This window comes from Kogia breviceps, chromosome 14 (assembly GCF_026419965.1).
Source record: "Kogia breviceps isolate mKogBre1 chromosome 14, mKogBre1 haplotype 1, whole genome shotgun sequence".
NCBI lineage: Eukaryota > Metazoa > Chordata > Mammalia > Artiodactyla > Physeteridae > Kogia > Kogia breviceps.
Window position 1 is genome coordinate 74,325,042 of NC_081323.1, and position 16,828 is coordinate 74,341,869.

A 16,828-nucleotide genomic window follows, 5' to 3' on the forward strand; every position below is an offset into this window, starting at 1 on the left:
GTGGAGGATGGGTGGAGCCCCTATAATAAAAGTTCTCCCTCCTTTCTCCCACCTAGCTAGGAAACACTTTAGTTTATCCTAAGACATCAAAAAAGAAGCAAGAAGTAGTTCCAGCCCACACACTCAAATAAAGCTATGGAGACTAGGTACAAAAAGAACTAAGACACGCCTACTACCAAACCCCCGGATTCCCCTTAGCCGGCATTTAAATTAGACTTCTGTAGCATTTGGTTATTTAAAACTATTTAAAAATCAGACTAGAATAAAAATATGTTAGGGCTTCCCTGGTGGCGCAGTGGTTGAGAGTCCGCCTGCCGATGCAGGGGACATGGGTTCGTGCCCTGGTCCGGGAAGATCCCACATGCCGCGGAGTGGATAGGCCCGTGAGCCATGGCCGCTGAGCCTGTGCGTCCGGAGCCTGTGCTCCACAACGGGAGACGCCACAACAGTGAGAGGCCCATGTACCACACACAAAAAAAAAAAGTTAAAAAGCTTCCACTTTTAATTCATGAACACCGAGGTGAACAACATTAGCTCTGCAATCCAAAACTTAGGAGAAAAACCAAAAGCATATCAATTACAAGCTTAAAACAGGACTATGGAGAAATTAGATAAAAGGGAAAGATCCTTCACCTCCTTTGGTAAAAATCACCACTGATACTTTTACTATGAGGTTCTTTGGTAGCATAAAACTAACAAGAGGCTCACTCTGGGGGTAAGAGGTGAGTCAGCCCAACTGAGTAATAAGAGAGAACCTAGGGAAGCAAGCAGAGGGGATCTTCTAAGCCAGATGCCTGATCATCTACTGGGCTCAGCTTCCGTCAGTATCCCGTTTATAAACGCTCTGGTTCCCCACAGCACAGTCCCTCAAGAAAAGAAGGCATATACAGGGCAGGCCCACAAGAGACCACCACATTTAAAATTAAGAGATAAGAAGCTACATCCACCGGGAGCTAATGTGATACTCAAAGGATGCAAGGGAAAATGCGCTGCAGCCAAAGGTTTACTGGCTACCTGAAAATCCAAACGCTAATCAAGCTTTGGACCAAGGGCAGAAGTCAGCCATAACACTCGGCTGGCTAACATGACTTAGAGAAGCCATGTGGGACAGAGAAATGGCTCTGCAGAGACCTGGAGACACAGGAAAAGGTCTCCAAGGAAGTGAAAGCAATGAAGGTCAGTATAGAGCAGCCAGACACACAGGGGAAAGCCTCGAGGTTTGGATCAAGGAAAACATTTTCCATCTTCAAGTTCAGGGCTTATGTGAGGACTCAGAGAGAGAAAAAGGTTACTCTAGGACTTCAGTGCAACATGTCCCTGAAGCAGAGATCTCACAACTTAAATAAACCTTCTAGTTTACAGTATGCTTTAATGAACATTGTGCATGTCAGTGAGTATAAAATTCAAAAAGAGGTTGTAGAAGGTGCTGAGGTTCCCAGAAGACCTGAAATTACACCTACATCTCTGTTGTTTGAAGCCTTTATTCAACAAAACTTACAGAATGAGAGCGGTAACAGTGGCAATAAGGAAAAAGCAAGAAGGCCCCAAAGATTACACCCGTTAAAGGATCTCTGGGCACTAGATGAGGTTCAGGATAGACTTCTACACACCAAAAACATATTTGTTTTAATGCTTTCATGAGTTTTTTCTTTAAATTAAGTCACAGACTTCTTATAAAGGTTTAACATTGCTAAAATTAAGAGCAAAGCAGGGGGAGGGGTTTCCACACATGGCCAAAGGAAAGAAAATCCATCACTATGGATTATAGTGGGCTCTGCCGACTACAGCCCTTACAGCTAGATTTGTAGACCTCACCAGCCACCAGCCAGCAGGACTGGAGCAAAAAGAGCCAGAATTCAAGGGGAAACATGCAGGCTGACCAGGCTGCCAACATCAAGGCTACCAACTCCTTCCTCCCCATTGGGGCCTTTTTGTTATAAACGACTCTTTACTACTCAACATTTCACTTACCTATCTCACGTTTTCTTTCATTGGTTGTACAGTCGTGGAAAAACTCTGTCATCAGACTTTCCAGTGCCCTGAGAGAGGCTTCTTCAGATGCCTAACAAAGAAATTTGGAAAAAAAAAAAAAAAATCAGTAGCTGTATTTTCAGTTCTACTGTTCCTCAGTTCCTTCCAGGTCACACTCAACAGCCATAGTAATTTACTTCCTCTGGTTCAACAGTCTTCAAATACGTGATATAAGCCAGAAAAACTGCAAGAAATTTCCCAGCTGACTCAAAACCCAAAGTGTTAGTATACTCTATAAATTAATGCTACCGTGCTATTGATTTTCAATTATTTATGCTAAGGAAAAGAGAGCAAATAATTTAAAATTTAATTCTGGAAACATATTGAAAGCAAATTAACAGCCCCTGGCCCTGACAGAATAGGCAGAGTGAAGAGATTCAGAAAGGTTAGGGTGCCTTAAAGACTATCCGTCAACGTTATTTGCCCCATGTCTGAATAGTTAGCCATATACTAAATTCAGAGCAACTGTAGTCAAACTGCTGCATGTATTCCTGGGGTTTTCTGAAGGGACTTCAAGAGCCAAACATCCACTCAACTCTCAATCTCACATGAGCAGCCAACAGATTAAGGTGCAGCTAAGAGCCAAGCAGAGCAAGGACTCAAAATGAGACAGTACCTTCCCAACCTCAGACCCACAGAGAGCCAGACTCTCAGCAGAACCACTCAGGCGGAGAATAAGAGGAGAGGGACCCTAACCCCTTAAGGGTCATCCTCTCCCTTTTCCATACGGAGCCCCAAACCCACTTCCTCTTCTCTCAATGAAGGAGGGGACATCAGGTGCAGCAATGAACTTGAGTCAACACTCCTTCACATAACCAGTCTGCAACAAGGTGAGCATTAGCAGGCCCTTTTTGAATCCTCACTGGCAATAATCTACCTAGAGATGATCAGGAGCCAACAGCAGTTTTGATTTCTTAATCATCTCCTAATTTCCTTCTTCCCACCCACCTTCCCTATATCCTCTCCACTGCCCCTAGAGTGAGAGCTGACTATTAAAACTGCATTTTAAAACAAGCCCACAGGGATTTCCCTGGTGGTACAGTGGTTAAGAATCCGCCTGCCAATGCAGGGGACATGGGTTCAAGCCCTGGTCCGGGAAGATCTCACATGCCGCAGAGCAACTAAGCCCACGTGCCACAACTTCTGAGCCTGCGCTCTAGAGCCCGTGTGCCACAACTACTGAAGCCCGCATGCCTAGAGCCCGTGTGCTGCAACAAGAGAAGCCACTGCAATGAGAAGCCCGCGCACTGCAACGAACAGTAGCCCTCCGCTGGCCACAACTAGAGAAAGCCCGTGCGCTGCAACAAAGACCCAATGCAGCCGAAAATAAATAAATTTATTTTAAAAATTAAAAATAAATAAATAAAATAAGCCCACACTCAAATATATCATGTTTCAAACTGCAATATTACCAGGGACCTCCACTTGGTAATGGACTTTTGAGGACACTGAGGAACTTGGGCCATTTCTGTGGATCAATGAGCACTTCTTAGGACTGGCACTAATTACAGAGGCTGAATCAGGCTTGCACCAGCCCACCTACATCAACCAGCACATGTTAGCACACTAGACAGCACATTGAAGGCCACATTCAAGCAGTGCCAGGCACAGTTGTCGCTCCCATGCTGCAGTCATGGTGACAGCTGTGCAATGACAGCTGAACTCTGACATGTTGAGTGATGAATTATTGTTTAATAGTTCTAGCACTTGTGAGTTTGAGAGACATTTTTCCTTTTTTTAAAAAATTTAATTTTATTTTATTTTTGGCTGTGTTGGGTCTTCATTGCTGCGCACAGGCTTTCTCTAGTTGCGGCGAGCGGGGGCTATTATTATTATTTTTTTTTATTTTGGCTGCATTGGGTCTTCGCTGCTGCGCATCAGTTTTCTCTAGTTGCGGTGAGCGGGGCTACTCTTCGTTGCAATGCACAGGCTTCTCATTGCGGTGGCTTCTCTTGCTGTGGAGCACGGGCTCTAGGTGCATGGGCTTCAGTAGTTGTGGCACGTGGGCTCAGTAGTTGTGGTGCACGGGCTTAGTTACTCTACGGCATGTGGGATCTTCCCAGACCAGGGCTCGAACCCATGTCCCCTGCATTGACAGGAGATTCTTAACCAATGCACCACCAGGGAAGTCATGAGGGACTTTCTGGTCTGAATTTTATGATAAATATTAGCCCTCTGCTCTTTTTTCAAACCAATATATCAGTTCAACTAAAAAGTATCCTTGGATTGCAAGTTAAGATTTTTAGTGCAGAAATAACCAGAATGTGGAACAAAAATAAGACTGCAATCCTCTTTAACCTGTTTCAAGGTTTTGTGTTGATCAAAACAGCCTCACTGTTCTTAGTGACAGATTTTCTAAGTGTTATAAATTCAAATTTCAAAATGAATTCGTATAAATAAAAGAATGCTTCGGGCTTCCCTGGTGGCACAGTGGTTGAGAATCCGCCTGCCGATGCAGGGGACACGGGTTCGTGCCCCGGTCCGGGAAGATCCCACATGCTGCGGAGCGGCTGGGCCTGTGAGCCATGGTCACAGAGCTGTGCATCCAGAGCCTGTGCTCCGCAACGGGAGAGGCCAACAACAGTGAGAGGCCCGTATACCACCAAAAAAAAAAAAAAAAAAAAAAAAAAAAAAAGAATGCTTCAGTCTGCTTCATGAATCAACTTGGTGTACCATTTCATTTGAAAAACCAATTTGCTGTTTTTAAAAATGTTTGTGGGAAGATTTAAAAGAATCAAAGGAAAATCTATGTTAAAGTAACTTATTGGCAAAGAAATAAACATAAATCAAGACATATTTCTTTTCTTTTTTTTTTTTTTTTTTTTTTGCAGTACGCGGGCCTCTCACTGTTGTGGCCTCTCCCATTGCAGAGCACAGGCTCCAGACGCACAGGCTCAGCGGCCATGGCTCATGGGCCCAGCCACTCCGCAGCATGTGGGATATTCCCAGACTGGGGCACGAATCCGTGTCTCCTGCATCGTCAGGCGGACTCTCAAGCACTGCGCCACCAGGGAAGCCCAAGACATATTTCTTGAACCAAAATCAGCTATTTAGTCAAAATAAATCGATAGTTTTTCTGGAGCTAAAATAGGTTCCTGAACACTAAAGATACATCTTCAAGTCACACCTGCTACACAACTTATTCTTTTTTTTTTTTGGCCGTGACGCGCAACATGTGGGATACTTAGCTCCCTGACCAGGGATCGAACATGGGCCCCCTGCAGTGGAAGCGTGGAGTCTTAATCACTGGACCGCCAGGGAAATAAGTCTCTCCACAACTTATTCTTGAAATGAATCATTTTAGAGTAGATCCTGGAAAAAACCTGAGCTTATCCCATTCAGGCAATCAACTGTCATGGTTTATTTCATATGGGTTCTTGAGGCAGAAGTTTGTGAACTTGACAATTACCCGCCATACATCAAAGGCTGCTGAAAGCAAGTCTCTGACTCCCCAGAGAATCCAACCCTATCTCCATTCCCAGTCCCATCAACCCCACCCTCCCAGCTCCAACCCAAGCTAACATTCCCACAGAAAGTGGAAAGACAAAAGTATCCACAAAAATCACAGGATGATAGTCTTACCTGATTTCGTAAATGATGGTTATACGAAAAAGGAAACTCTAAAACCTAATAATCCAGTGGCATCACCAGGTGTTTCTCATTTTCTCGTGCTGTTTGCATTTTCAATCATTTCGCTAACTGCAACGGAATACCTACCCCATGGGGTGTTAGGAGGATCAAATGAAATGCTCCATGTAAAGCTGATATGTAAACTCCAAGAGGCTATCTAATTCACAGTTACGGCTGCTATCATTTTTATTTGGTCTCAGATACCAAATGAAAACAGACTAAAGCAAAACAACAAAAGTGGTCAGGCCTACTTTGAAACTGAAGATTCATGCCTTCAGGCTTAAGGGCTTTGTCCCAAACACATCCGGTGGGGCTTTTTTCTAACTGGATTTCAAAACAAAACTATCTTGAGGAGAAGAAAAGGAGGTTGAGACTTTGCCAGGGTCATACAATCAGAACAGAGCTATAGAGACATAAAGGATATGTTCAAGACCTGCAAATGGTTGAAGCATATTGGAGAATTAGCCCCATTTGGCAAGAAGGCCACTGGACCCTTTGCTAGCTGTTTTAAGCAGGTGGTGACACCAGAATTCAGACGGCAGTAGGTTAAGAAATTAGTGGTCTACTGAAGCCCGCGTGCCTAGAGCCCATGCTCCACAACAAGAGAAGCCACTGCAACGAGAAGCCCGTGCACCGCAACAAAGAGTAGCCCCCACTCGCCACAGCTAGAGTGGCTAGAGTGGCTAGCCAGCGCACAGGAACGAAGACCAAAACTAAAAAAAAAAATTTATAAAAAAAAGTGGCAAGTAAGTATCAATACATTGAATATTCCATAAAGACTACACTTTCAAGTTATAAAAGGACAAAGACATTAAAAAAAAAAAAAGTGTCATGGTGTGGTAGAAAGAGAGGTTTCAATTCAATTCCCAAAGGCTATTCAAGCAATGCTCTGATTAACTGATGAACAACATTCAGGATTCAGACACCCCTGACTGCTTCCCATCTTGGACTTGGGATTTAAGACCCAGATCTTGCAGAACTAAAAGACAAGGTTAGCTTAAAACCAAGCGAGGCACATTCACACACACAAAAAATTCCAGTTACATGGCAGACATAAAATGTAAGCAGTAAAACAATAAAACTTCTAGAAGATAATACAGATCATCCTCATGACCCCGGGGTAGGGAAAAAATTCTTGGAAATACTAAACATAAAGGAAAAGACTGATAAATCAGGATATTCATCAGATGGCACAATGAAGAGAGTGTAAAAGAAAGCCATGAAATGGGAAAAGATATCACCAATATGGATAACAGAGAACTCACACCAGAGTATAAAATAACTTCTACAGATCAATAAGGAAAAGATAAATGACTCAATTTTTTCAATAGGCAAATAGTTATAAAAGAGGATATTCAAAAAGCCGATACATAAAACAAGTACTAAACCTCATTAGTCATCACAGAAATGTAAATTAAAAACAAGACAGTGCTACAAATCTACCAGAATGGCTAAAATTTAAAAGACAGTAACAAGTATTGGTGAGTATGCCGAGCAACTGGGACATGCACACACTGCTGCTGGTGGGACTATAAACTGGTATAACCATTCTGGAAAATGAACATATGCATACTTTATGACCCTGTAATTCTACTCCTTGACAATATATCCAACAGAAATTTGGATACCCCACAAAATGTACACAGATATTCACAGCACCATTATTCATAATATCCAAAAAGTCTGAAGAACCCAAATGTACATCACCAGTGGAATGGACAAAAACGTTGTAGTTTATTCATCAGGAAGATATTATAAGACAACTAGAATGAATGAACAGGTACTTCCGTGGTGGCACAGTGGTTAAGAATCCGCCTGCCAATGTAGGGGACACGGGTTCGAGTCGTGGTCTGGGAAGATCCCACATGCTGCGGAGCAACTAAGCCCGTGAGCCAAAACCACTGAGCCCACGTGCCGTGATTACTGAAGCCCGTATGCCTAGAGCCCGCGCTCCACAACAAGAGAAGCCACAGCGATGAGAAGCCTGAGCACCGCCACAAAGAGTAGCCCTCGCTCGTCGCAACTAGAGAAAGCCCGCACGCAGCAACGAATACCCAACGCAGCCAAAAATAAATAAATTTTAAAAACAAAAAGAATGAATATTACTTCATACAACAACATGGATGAATTTCACAATGTTGAATTAAAGAGGCCAAAACACATCCTTCATTATTTGTCTTATAATAATTTTTAAAAACAAGCAAAACAAATCCATGGTGTTATAATCAGAATAGTGGTGATTAATCTCTGCGGAGGAGGGATTCTGGGATGCTAGTAATATTCTGTTTTCTTGATCTGAAAGTTACACCAGGATGACTGTGCACTTTTCTGTAGGTACATATACACAATTTTTGAAACTTAATGTTATACTTATTTTTAACATTCAGGTTGGTATTTGCAGACTCTGATTTTAGAAATTGTGTTTTTCCTCTATTAGCACCATTATTAAGAGCAGTTGGGAGGCCTACAGGTGAAGTCTGAGCATGAGACTCCTGGATTCCTAGGAATCATCACCGATTTGTCTTCAAAGCTGCAAGGCTGACAACAAAAAGTATTATAATCCCATAAGTCTATGCTTCCCGTGAGCTTACCTCAACAGCAAACTAAAATCCTTAGAATGATGAATTAAAAGTGGCTCAGAATATATACACTCTTGGAGACCTATGTATATGTCTAAAAAATCTTTTGTGTTCCAAAGAGTTAAAATCTGCCAAGTGGAGCTTTCAACTATGCCTGCCTTGACTTTATCTGCATTTTTATTGCACTGCTCATGGTCCAGCAGTTCAGAGACTATACTATACGACTGACTCATTTATTAAGGAACTACTAAAACAACCAAGACTCACAATCACCTAATAAGTTATAAGAAAAATTGGCAAGAAGGGCAAGGGCCACATAATTTGAAATCTTCTTTGACTTTTCCCTCAATACCACTTCTACCAGGCCCTAATCACCCCCTGCCTAGATTACTGTAACTTCTTTTACCTAGTCGTCCTGATGTCAGCTTTCCCAACTCCAATCCAATCTGTACTTCACTACCAGATAAATACTCCTAAATATCCATTTTCTGCCCCAATTAGTCTAAACCTAGCTTTAAAGAGGCTTTAAATCTGGGCCAACTGAGACACTCAACCATCCACTCAACAAATAAACTCAATATTCACTAAGTAACTGATACTGCATTAGGTCCTTGAGATACCAGCATAAGTAAGACTGTCCTTGACTTCAAAGAACTGGAGATGGCATGGGGGGCGGGGGGGGGAGCGGAGAAGGGTAGAACCTATGAATAAAAACATAGAATGGAATGGTCTACATCCTATAGTAATGACATATGTATAAATGGCTTTAGGAGCCTAAACAGAACTAACTCTGGCTGAGGGAGACAGGGAGAGCTTCACAGAAATGATAATATACGTTGGGATTTGAAGAATGCAGAGTTTACTAAGAAGAAAGAAGGAAAGCATGCCTGATTCACCATTACTCACCACAGGAAGCCATCACTCCACTCTGAATACTCATGGTCTCAGAACAAATGTCTATTCCCATCCTGCATTTGCTCCTGGGTCTGCAATTCATAGTTCAACCTTCATGAAATGTCTTACAAAGTTTACAGTGCAGATCCCTTCCTTGTTTTCATCTTTTGTCTTTTCTTGTAATCGGTATCACAGAATTTTGCCCATGGCACTGTTCTCTGCTCATTTCAGAATGGCACAATGAAAGAGCACAGGCCCCGGTGTCAGGTTCCTTGGGTTCCAATCAGAATGCACCTTGGCCTAGTTATGTAACCTAACCTATTACTCTTTCTCCTCTTGTGCAAAACTGGGGATAATAAGAGAACCTAACACATGGAGTTGTTCTGAGGATTACATAAAATAATCTATGTAAAGCATGTAGTAAACCTAATGGCAGGAATAAAGTAAGAGTTGAAAGTCGTATCTGTAACTATTAATAATTCATAGATATTAGGCCTCTCTAACCAGCACATAAACTGTCTGGAAAGAGATTCAGCCTAATATGTTTGTATTTCCTGTAACGTCCAATATGGACTGGTACTCAAATATTTTACAGACCAAATTCATGAGAGTAAAAGGAACAAGTACACTGTTAGTATCAGTTTTATTTTCTCAGGAATAATGGTAATTCCCTCCGAATTCAAGATACTTATGACTCTGTTTAAATTTCCCCCTTTAAGAGCTCTGATCATAATGACCTTTGCTCACAAGCACTCAATGAATACGTTTTGAAAACCAGGAGACTGCTAATAATTTATCTTAAAAACACTGAGACTGATGATGGGTAATATGGTGCTTTGCTTGTTAAGACACCTAGATGACAGTTTTCTCAAATCCTGATTAAATCTGTTATGTTTTACCTAATTGCCTCTATAACACCCCTCTCTCTAACACATAAACTTTTTATAAAATAGATACTGGGAAGAAAATGACTCTCTTTTTTCAGTACGCGGGCCTCTCACTATTGGGGCCTCTCCCCTTGCGGAGCACAGGCTCCGGACGTGCAGGCTCACGGGCTTAGCCGCTCCGTGGCATGTGGGATCTTCCCGGACCAGGGCATGAACCCGTGTCCCCTGCATCGGCAGGCGGACTCTCAACCACTGTGCCACCATGGAAGCCCAACTCTCTTTTTAAAGGTTTTTATCAAGCTTTTTGCCACTTTTGCCAGGAGGCACATTTTGTCTATCCTTCAAGGAGGTGAATCACATGAGCCTTCTATATTCAGGTTCATGCTTCCTTGATAGTAAACCTAAAAAAATGACAGCGAGCATAGCAGAGTCCCAAGTCAAATACTCCTGTGGCAAATCTAGAACAGTTTTACTACTCTATTTACTTATACATAAAGAAGGTTTCTGAGAAAAGTGATTCAATACTAACTGCTGACCAAGGTTAAAAAATAAAAAGTATGCAAAACATACCTGGTGTGTTACAACAGACGCCATTAGCAAAGAAATTCAATCTCATATAAACTCTGGGAGCTAACAGGATTACCATGGATGCCTAAACTCTCAAAAGAACACTCATTCTTCTCTATACCCTTCACTACTGCAAAGAAAACAGACAAGGAAAAAAAATCTCTTCGGCCTTTAGGCCTGCATATAAGTAGAGAGGAAATACTGAGCTTAACGTAAAACACAATGGGAATCAATGTGACATCTATCCATCCCCTCCTGCAGTCAGCTCAAAATGCTAAAAAGCGCACCAAGGAAGCCCCAGGCAGGAGAAGAATACGCAGAACAAGTCTTCCCACCTTTGCCATCACTGCTCTTTGTGTCTCAACTTGCAGATACTGTCCTTTTAAAAAACAAACTAAACACACCATGATGAAGTAGAAATCTCACTTTATTTCTCTGAAAGCAAATTGGTAAAACCAGTTGAATCTTCAAAGTCTAACATTCAGAAGTGCAGTCACCCTGGGGGTGTTGAATGCTTCCACCAAAGACAGAGGGGAGACAAAGGGTACAGATACACAGTGAAGTAATTAACTCTAAAAGTTATATAGCGGGCTTCCCTGGTGGCGCAGTGGTTAAGAGTCTGCCTGCCAGGAAGGTTAAGCTGGGACGAAGTAAGAGAGTGGCATGGACATATATACACTACCGAATGTAAAACAGATAGTTGTGGGAAGCAACCGCATAGCACAGGGAGGTCAGCTCGTTGCTTTGGGTCCACCTAGAGGGCTGGGATAGGGAGGGTTGGAAGGAGACGCAAGAGGGAGGAGATATGGGGATATATGTATATGTATAGCTGATTCACTTTGTTATACAGCAGAAACTAACACACCATTGTAAAGCAATTATACTCCAATAAAGATGTTAAAAAAATAAAAATAAAAATAAGAATCCGCCTGCCGATGCAGGGGACACGGGTTCGTGCCCTGGTCCGGGAAGATCCGCGGAGCAACTAAGCCTGTGCACCACAACTACTGAACCTGCGCTCTAGAGCCTGAGAGCCACAACTACTGAGCCAGCGTGCTGCAACTACTGAAACCCACGCTCCTAGAGCCCATGCTCCACACAAGAGAAGCCACCGCAACGAGAAGCCCGCGCACCGCAACAAAGAGTAGCCACCGCTTTCCACAATTAGAGAAAGCCTGCGTGCAGCAACGAAGACACAACACAGCCAAAAATAAAAATAATATTTTTTTAATTTAAAAATAAAAGTTATATACAGAAATTGGAAGGAAAAAAATATTTTCTACTGAAGGAAAGACATGGAGAGCCACACCATGTTCCAGGAAAGCAAGGCCGGGGCAGATGTACTCACCACAACTCTACAAACACACGACTGGAACTAATTACTAAAGTTATACGTGTGCCTCGAAAGGCTCCTGGATGTCTCACCTACAGCTTAAATCTGAACAATATTTGCCCTTTGAGAGTAACTATAGATGTAACTTTGTATGATATCATCATGCAGATACTTAATATTTGATTAAAACATATACTGTGGCTGTATCTAAATATAACTCTAATCATTAAAAGGCATCTTTCTGCTTTCATCTAAAACTACTATAAAGTTGATCAACTACAAGACATTCACGCCCCCCCGGCCCCCAATATTTCTTGGGTTTGCAGAAAGTGCCCAGTCAGATTCTCCATCCCTTCCATGAACAAAAGGATCCGTTTACTACTGAGGACCAGGATGACTGCCAGGCATCTGGGCCAGAAAGCTCAATGGGTCCCACTATGGTAGTGAGAAAGCCAAAGCAGAATATTCTGACCCTATGGGGACCAGTTAGAGGAAACATCTGGTACACAGAGGACAGTGTGTTTTATGCTGGGAAAAACCAATCCACCTACTACTACACAAGCTATAATAACAAGAGGCACCAATTAGCTATGAATGAACAGGTGCACTGGTTTCAAAAATTTCCATCAAATCTAAAGAAAACTACAGAGTCATGACAAATAACTGTCATTCCTGATTCTAGACTAGATCCTGTACTGGAGGGGAAAAAATGCTATAAAGGACATACTGGGCCAACTGACAAAATTGGAATACAGATGGTAGATCAGATAAAAGTACTGAATCAACGTTAAATTAATTAAAGTTGACAACTGCACTATGGTTATGTAAGAGAATATCCCTATTAGGAAATATACTATCTAGGGGCAATGGACCATGATGTAGGCAACTTACTGTCAAACAGTTCAGAAAATATTATGTGTGTGTATATGTATGTATGTGCATAAATATAGAGAGGAAGTGCAAATAATAAAAGCAATCATGGCAAAATGTTAACAATAGGTGAGTTTGGGCTAAGAGTAGAAGAGTGTTCTTGGTACTACTCCTTCTTTGCAAGATTTCTGTCCATTTGGAATTTTTCCAACTAAAAAGTTTTTTAAAATCTCATCTGTTGGATTGGTACCCTCCACCTTGCTCCTCACTGCTCCAAGCTAGCTGGTCAAAGAGGAAAGAAAATGTGACAAAAGAGTACAATAAGAAGGAAAGGGGGCTTCCCTGGTGGCGCAGTGGTTGAGAATCCGCCTGCCGATGCAGGGGACACGGGTTCGTGCCCCGGTCCGGGAAGATCCCACATGCCGCAGAGCGGCTGGGCCCGTGAGCCATGGCCGCTGAGCCTGCGCATCCGGAGCCTGTGCTCCGCAACGGGAGAGGCCACAACAGTGAGAGGCCCGCGTACCACAAAAAAAAAAAAAGGAAAGGATTATTTTACTCTCTCAGATGCCAGATTTATTATCTCACACTGTTTCTGAAAAAGGATAATACATAGCCTAGACATTAACAATTTTGCATCTGCTGGTTGGACAAGAACCACATCCCACTAAGAGCTAAAATACATATAACTTATACACTTATTTATTTATATTCTAGTCCGAAGGCTTTAATTAGATAGACAAAAAAGCAAATGATAAAAATAGTTATTCTGCAAGAAACTGCCTAAAATAAATGAGTAATACAGCCAAGAACAGGCCCTCTTCACAATCCCATCTGCTTCTCTTTCCCAGGTACATATCCCAGGAGGATGAATGTTTACCTCAGCATGCCTAGTCAATTAAACTCAAAAGATACTTAGTGAGCACATTAACACAAGGCATGCTACCAAGAATTCCTAAAAGAGGACCACAGAATCTTAAGAGAGAAATAAACAAACCCCAGAGAACAGCAAGTCCAACCTCATTTTACAGATTAGGAAAAGGAAGCTCAGATCTTGCCCAAAGTCAGCCAGCAATTGGTCAAGTCACTGGGCAGGGCCACCAGAGTCCTTTCCCAGGACGGCTCCTCTACCCCTTAAAGAAGCCCAGAGGAGTTCTGCTCCAAGGGCTGTGGGAACAATGAATTTGCTGGCATTACCCTGCATTCGATGAAATCAGGAAATGAATGGGTGCAAGGTTGATGAACCACGATAAAAACATGCTGCAGGGCTTCCCTGGTGGTGCAGTGGTTAAGAATCTGCCTGTCAATGCAGGGGACACGGGTTCAAGCCCCAGTCTGGGAAGATCCCACATGCCGCGGAGCAACTTAGCCCGTGCGCCACAACTACTGAGCCTGCGCTCTAGAGCCTGCGGGCCACAACTACTGAGCCAGCGTGCTGCAACTACTGAAGCCCATGCTCCTAGAACCCGTGCTCTGCAGCGAGAAGCCAGCACAATGAGAAGCCCGCACACAGCAAGGAAGCATAGCCCCTGCTCACCGCAACTAAAGGAAGCCCGCGTGCAGCAACAAAGACCCAGCACAGCCAAAAATAAATAATTTTTTTTTAAAATGCTGCAAATATGAATCACAATTAACACTACAGCTCAAATGTAAATAATTTCATTTCACTGATGTTACCACCTGCACCATTTAAGAGCAAGTCTCTTGTAAACCCATACCACCTTCCTCCTGAATTACTCCCAGAATGGCCTTTTAAATAACAGTTAAAATAACATGTTTGTAATTTTGGCAAAAATCTCCAGAGTGTATTACAGACTGTTGGAATCTGGGGGAGCATAATCACTTCCCTTCTCTCACCCTCCCTGGTTCTATCCATTGATATACAGTCTCAAGAGATCAAGTACACGTCGAAGTCTAATGTCCTCCTCAGGACGGGTAAAGCTGCAACCCCTTTCTCGTTCTAAACTGCCCTGGCCCGTCCAAGCCTAGCCACAAGGGGAAGGCGGGACACAGAGGAAGACGAGCTTCTCCTGGGGGGAAGCAAGTGAGAGGGCACAGGCACAACGCTGGGCAGTGTTCTGATGCAGTGAGTGACCTTGCGCCTAGTAGATACAGGCCTTGGTGCTGGGCTCCCCCCAGCGCAACCGTCAAGAGAGCAATCACTCCTGTGGGAAGGGAGAAATGCGAGGAGGGAGACAGGGCCCAGAAGACTGTGCTACAGTACTGCTCCCACTTGGGGTACAGACGACAATCCCCTGAATGTGCACCAAAGCAGGAATGAGGGGACACAGAGAAGGTGCTCTTTACACAAGCAATGACAGAACTCACAGGCTTCATGGGAACCAATGCTACCACTGAGAGGTCCTCAGCCACAGCCTGGCAGGCAGAGAAAACAGCAAGTGAGAGGCGGCCCAGCTCCAGAATACAGCTTGCGTAACTTTGGGCAAATCCTGCCAGCTCTTGGAGCATCCTTGGTACTAAATGCAATCAGGTGTGAGTACTGCGTGTTGATTATAAAGCACTATGTAAATGTTAGCTAATATAGTAGTTCCTCTCACTACAAGTTTCTCTTAGCCCACCCTCATGTTTGGATTTGCTTTTATACAGGCAAAGTCTCCTCAGTTGTCATCAGCTTGTCCCTCTCAATACACCCAGCACCACTTTAATGCTGCAATTCTTAATTTATGATCAGTCACATTACTCTAAGGCTCTCCAAGTATCAATGCCGACTGCCAAAGGGTGCTTATGTATCCCACACAAGGTAAACAACGATGCCCACGAGAGCAGCTGCTGAAGGACCTTTGACGGTGCTACATTCTACAGGAAGTGTGATGCTGCTACACAAGCAGAGATCTGCGTTCAGTAGGAAGTGACTCTTCCTGACTGGGGAGTTCTAAATGCTCCTCCCATCACCATAGATGACTACTAGTCACCAAGAAAGAAGACACCACATGCTCTGGTGACAGCAACTCTCTCCACCAGGGACTGTCCTGGGTGCTGGGTTCTGCACAGCAGTATTAGTCGATGCAATTTTCTTAAGTTTTACTTTCAATAGTATGCTTGGTAATCACAACTGTGATTTTTAAAAAGCTGTAACTTTTACAATATGGAAAGCTATCGTAATATTGAAACTATTCATGATTCTCCTCCTCCACTCCATTGAAGATTCAATGGGTTAGAAAGACAGAACAATGGCAGTTCTGGGGATGTTTTTTTAGGAATGGGGGAAGTGGAGGTGGGAGGTGCACAGGAGAAAGGAAATGGATACTTAGCTCCTGTCCAACTGTCTGATCCTGCCAGGAATCCTGGCCTTGCTCACATCCCTGGATAATGAAGGGATGACTCAAGAAGCAGCCTTGTATCAGCCTCCAAACCCCAGACAACAAGCATAATTAGCTTGAGACGGGAGCATGTCACCGCCCTTCCTACAGTTCCCAACCAACCCTGCTAGAACATGGGGGAAAGGAGTGGAACAGAGGTAAAGATAAAGTGCTGCTTTTGATTCCCACCTCCCAGCTCTGCTCCTTCACTCTGGGCAACAGCCCAAAGCCAAGGACTAGAAATTCCACACCATTCCACCTGAACGTACCCTTCTACCATACAGCTGGCTGGGTACTCCCTATCCTGGGAGTGCCTTAAAATGAATTGTCACAGCGTAACTGTGAGGGGTGTGGACTCTGGAGTCAGCCTCAGGTCTGTATCTGACCTCTAACTTTACCACTTACTCTGTGCATGACCCGGCACAAAGTACTTAACCTCTCTGAGCCTCAGTTCTTCACCTGCGAAGTGGATTTACAACAGCTCCCCACCAGGTAGCTGTGAGAAGTAAATGATGTAACACACAAAAACCCCTTGGCACCTTTAACTATAAATGAGCAGAACTCTTTCACTATATATTTCACTGATGAGTCAGTAAGCTTTAAAAAAAAGGAAGAAACCAAATAAACAAAAATCACACATAAGTCAACTAAATGCTCAAAAAAATTCCAAGAATGCCACCGTCTTCACTTTCATTTTTATAGCAACCAGTGCCGCAAACA

General features: G+C 43.2%; 1 protein-coding gene across 2 annotated transcripts in view; it reads right to left on the minus strand.

The window, feature by feature from the left end:
• The window catches only part of XPO6 (exportin 6), a 110,129-nt gene that overhangs the window by 71,491 nt on the left and 21,810 nt on the right, over nt 1-16,828 (minus strand). For both annotated transcript variants that reach the window (XM_059038164.2, XM_059038163.2), the window contains exon 2: nt 1,972-2,062. In XM_059038164.2, the coding sequence (XP_058894147.1) occupies nt 1,972-2,062 (91 nt within the window). The remainder of the gene's footprint in view (nt 1-1,971; nt 2,063-16,828) is intronic.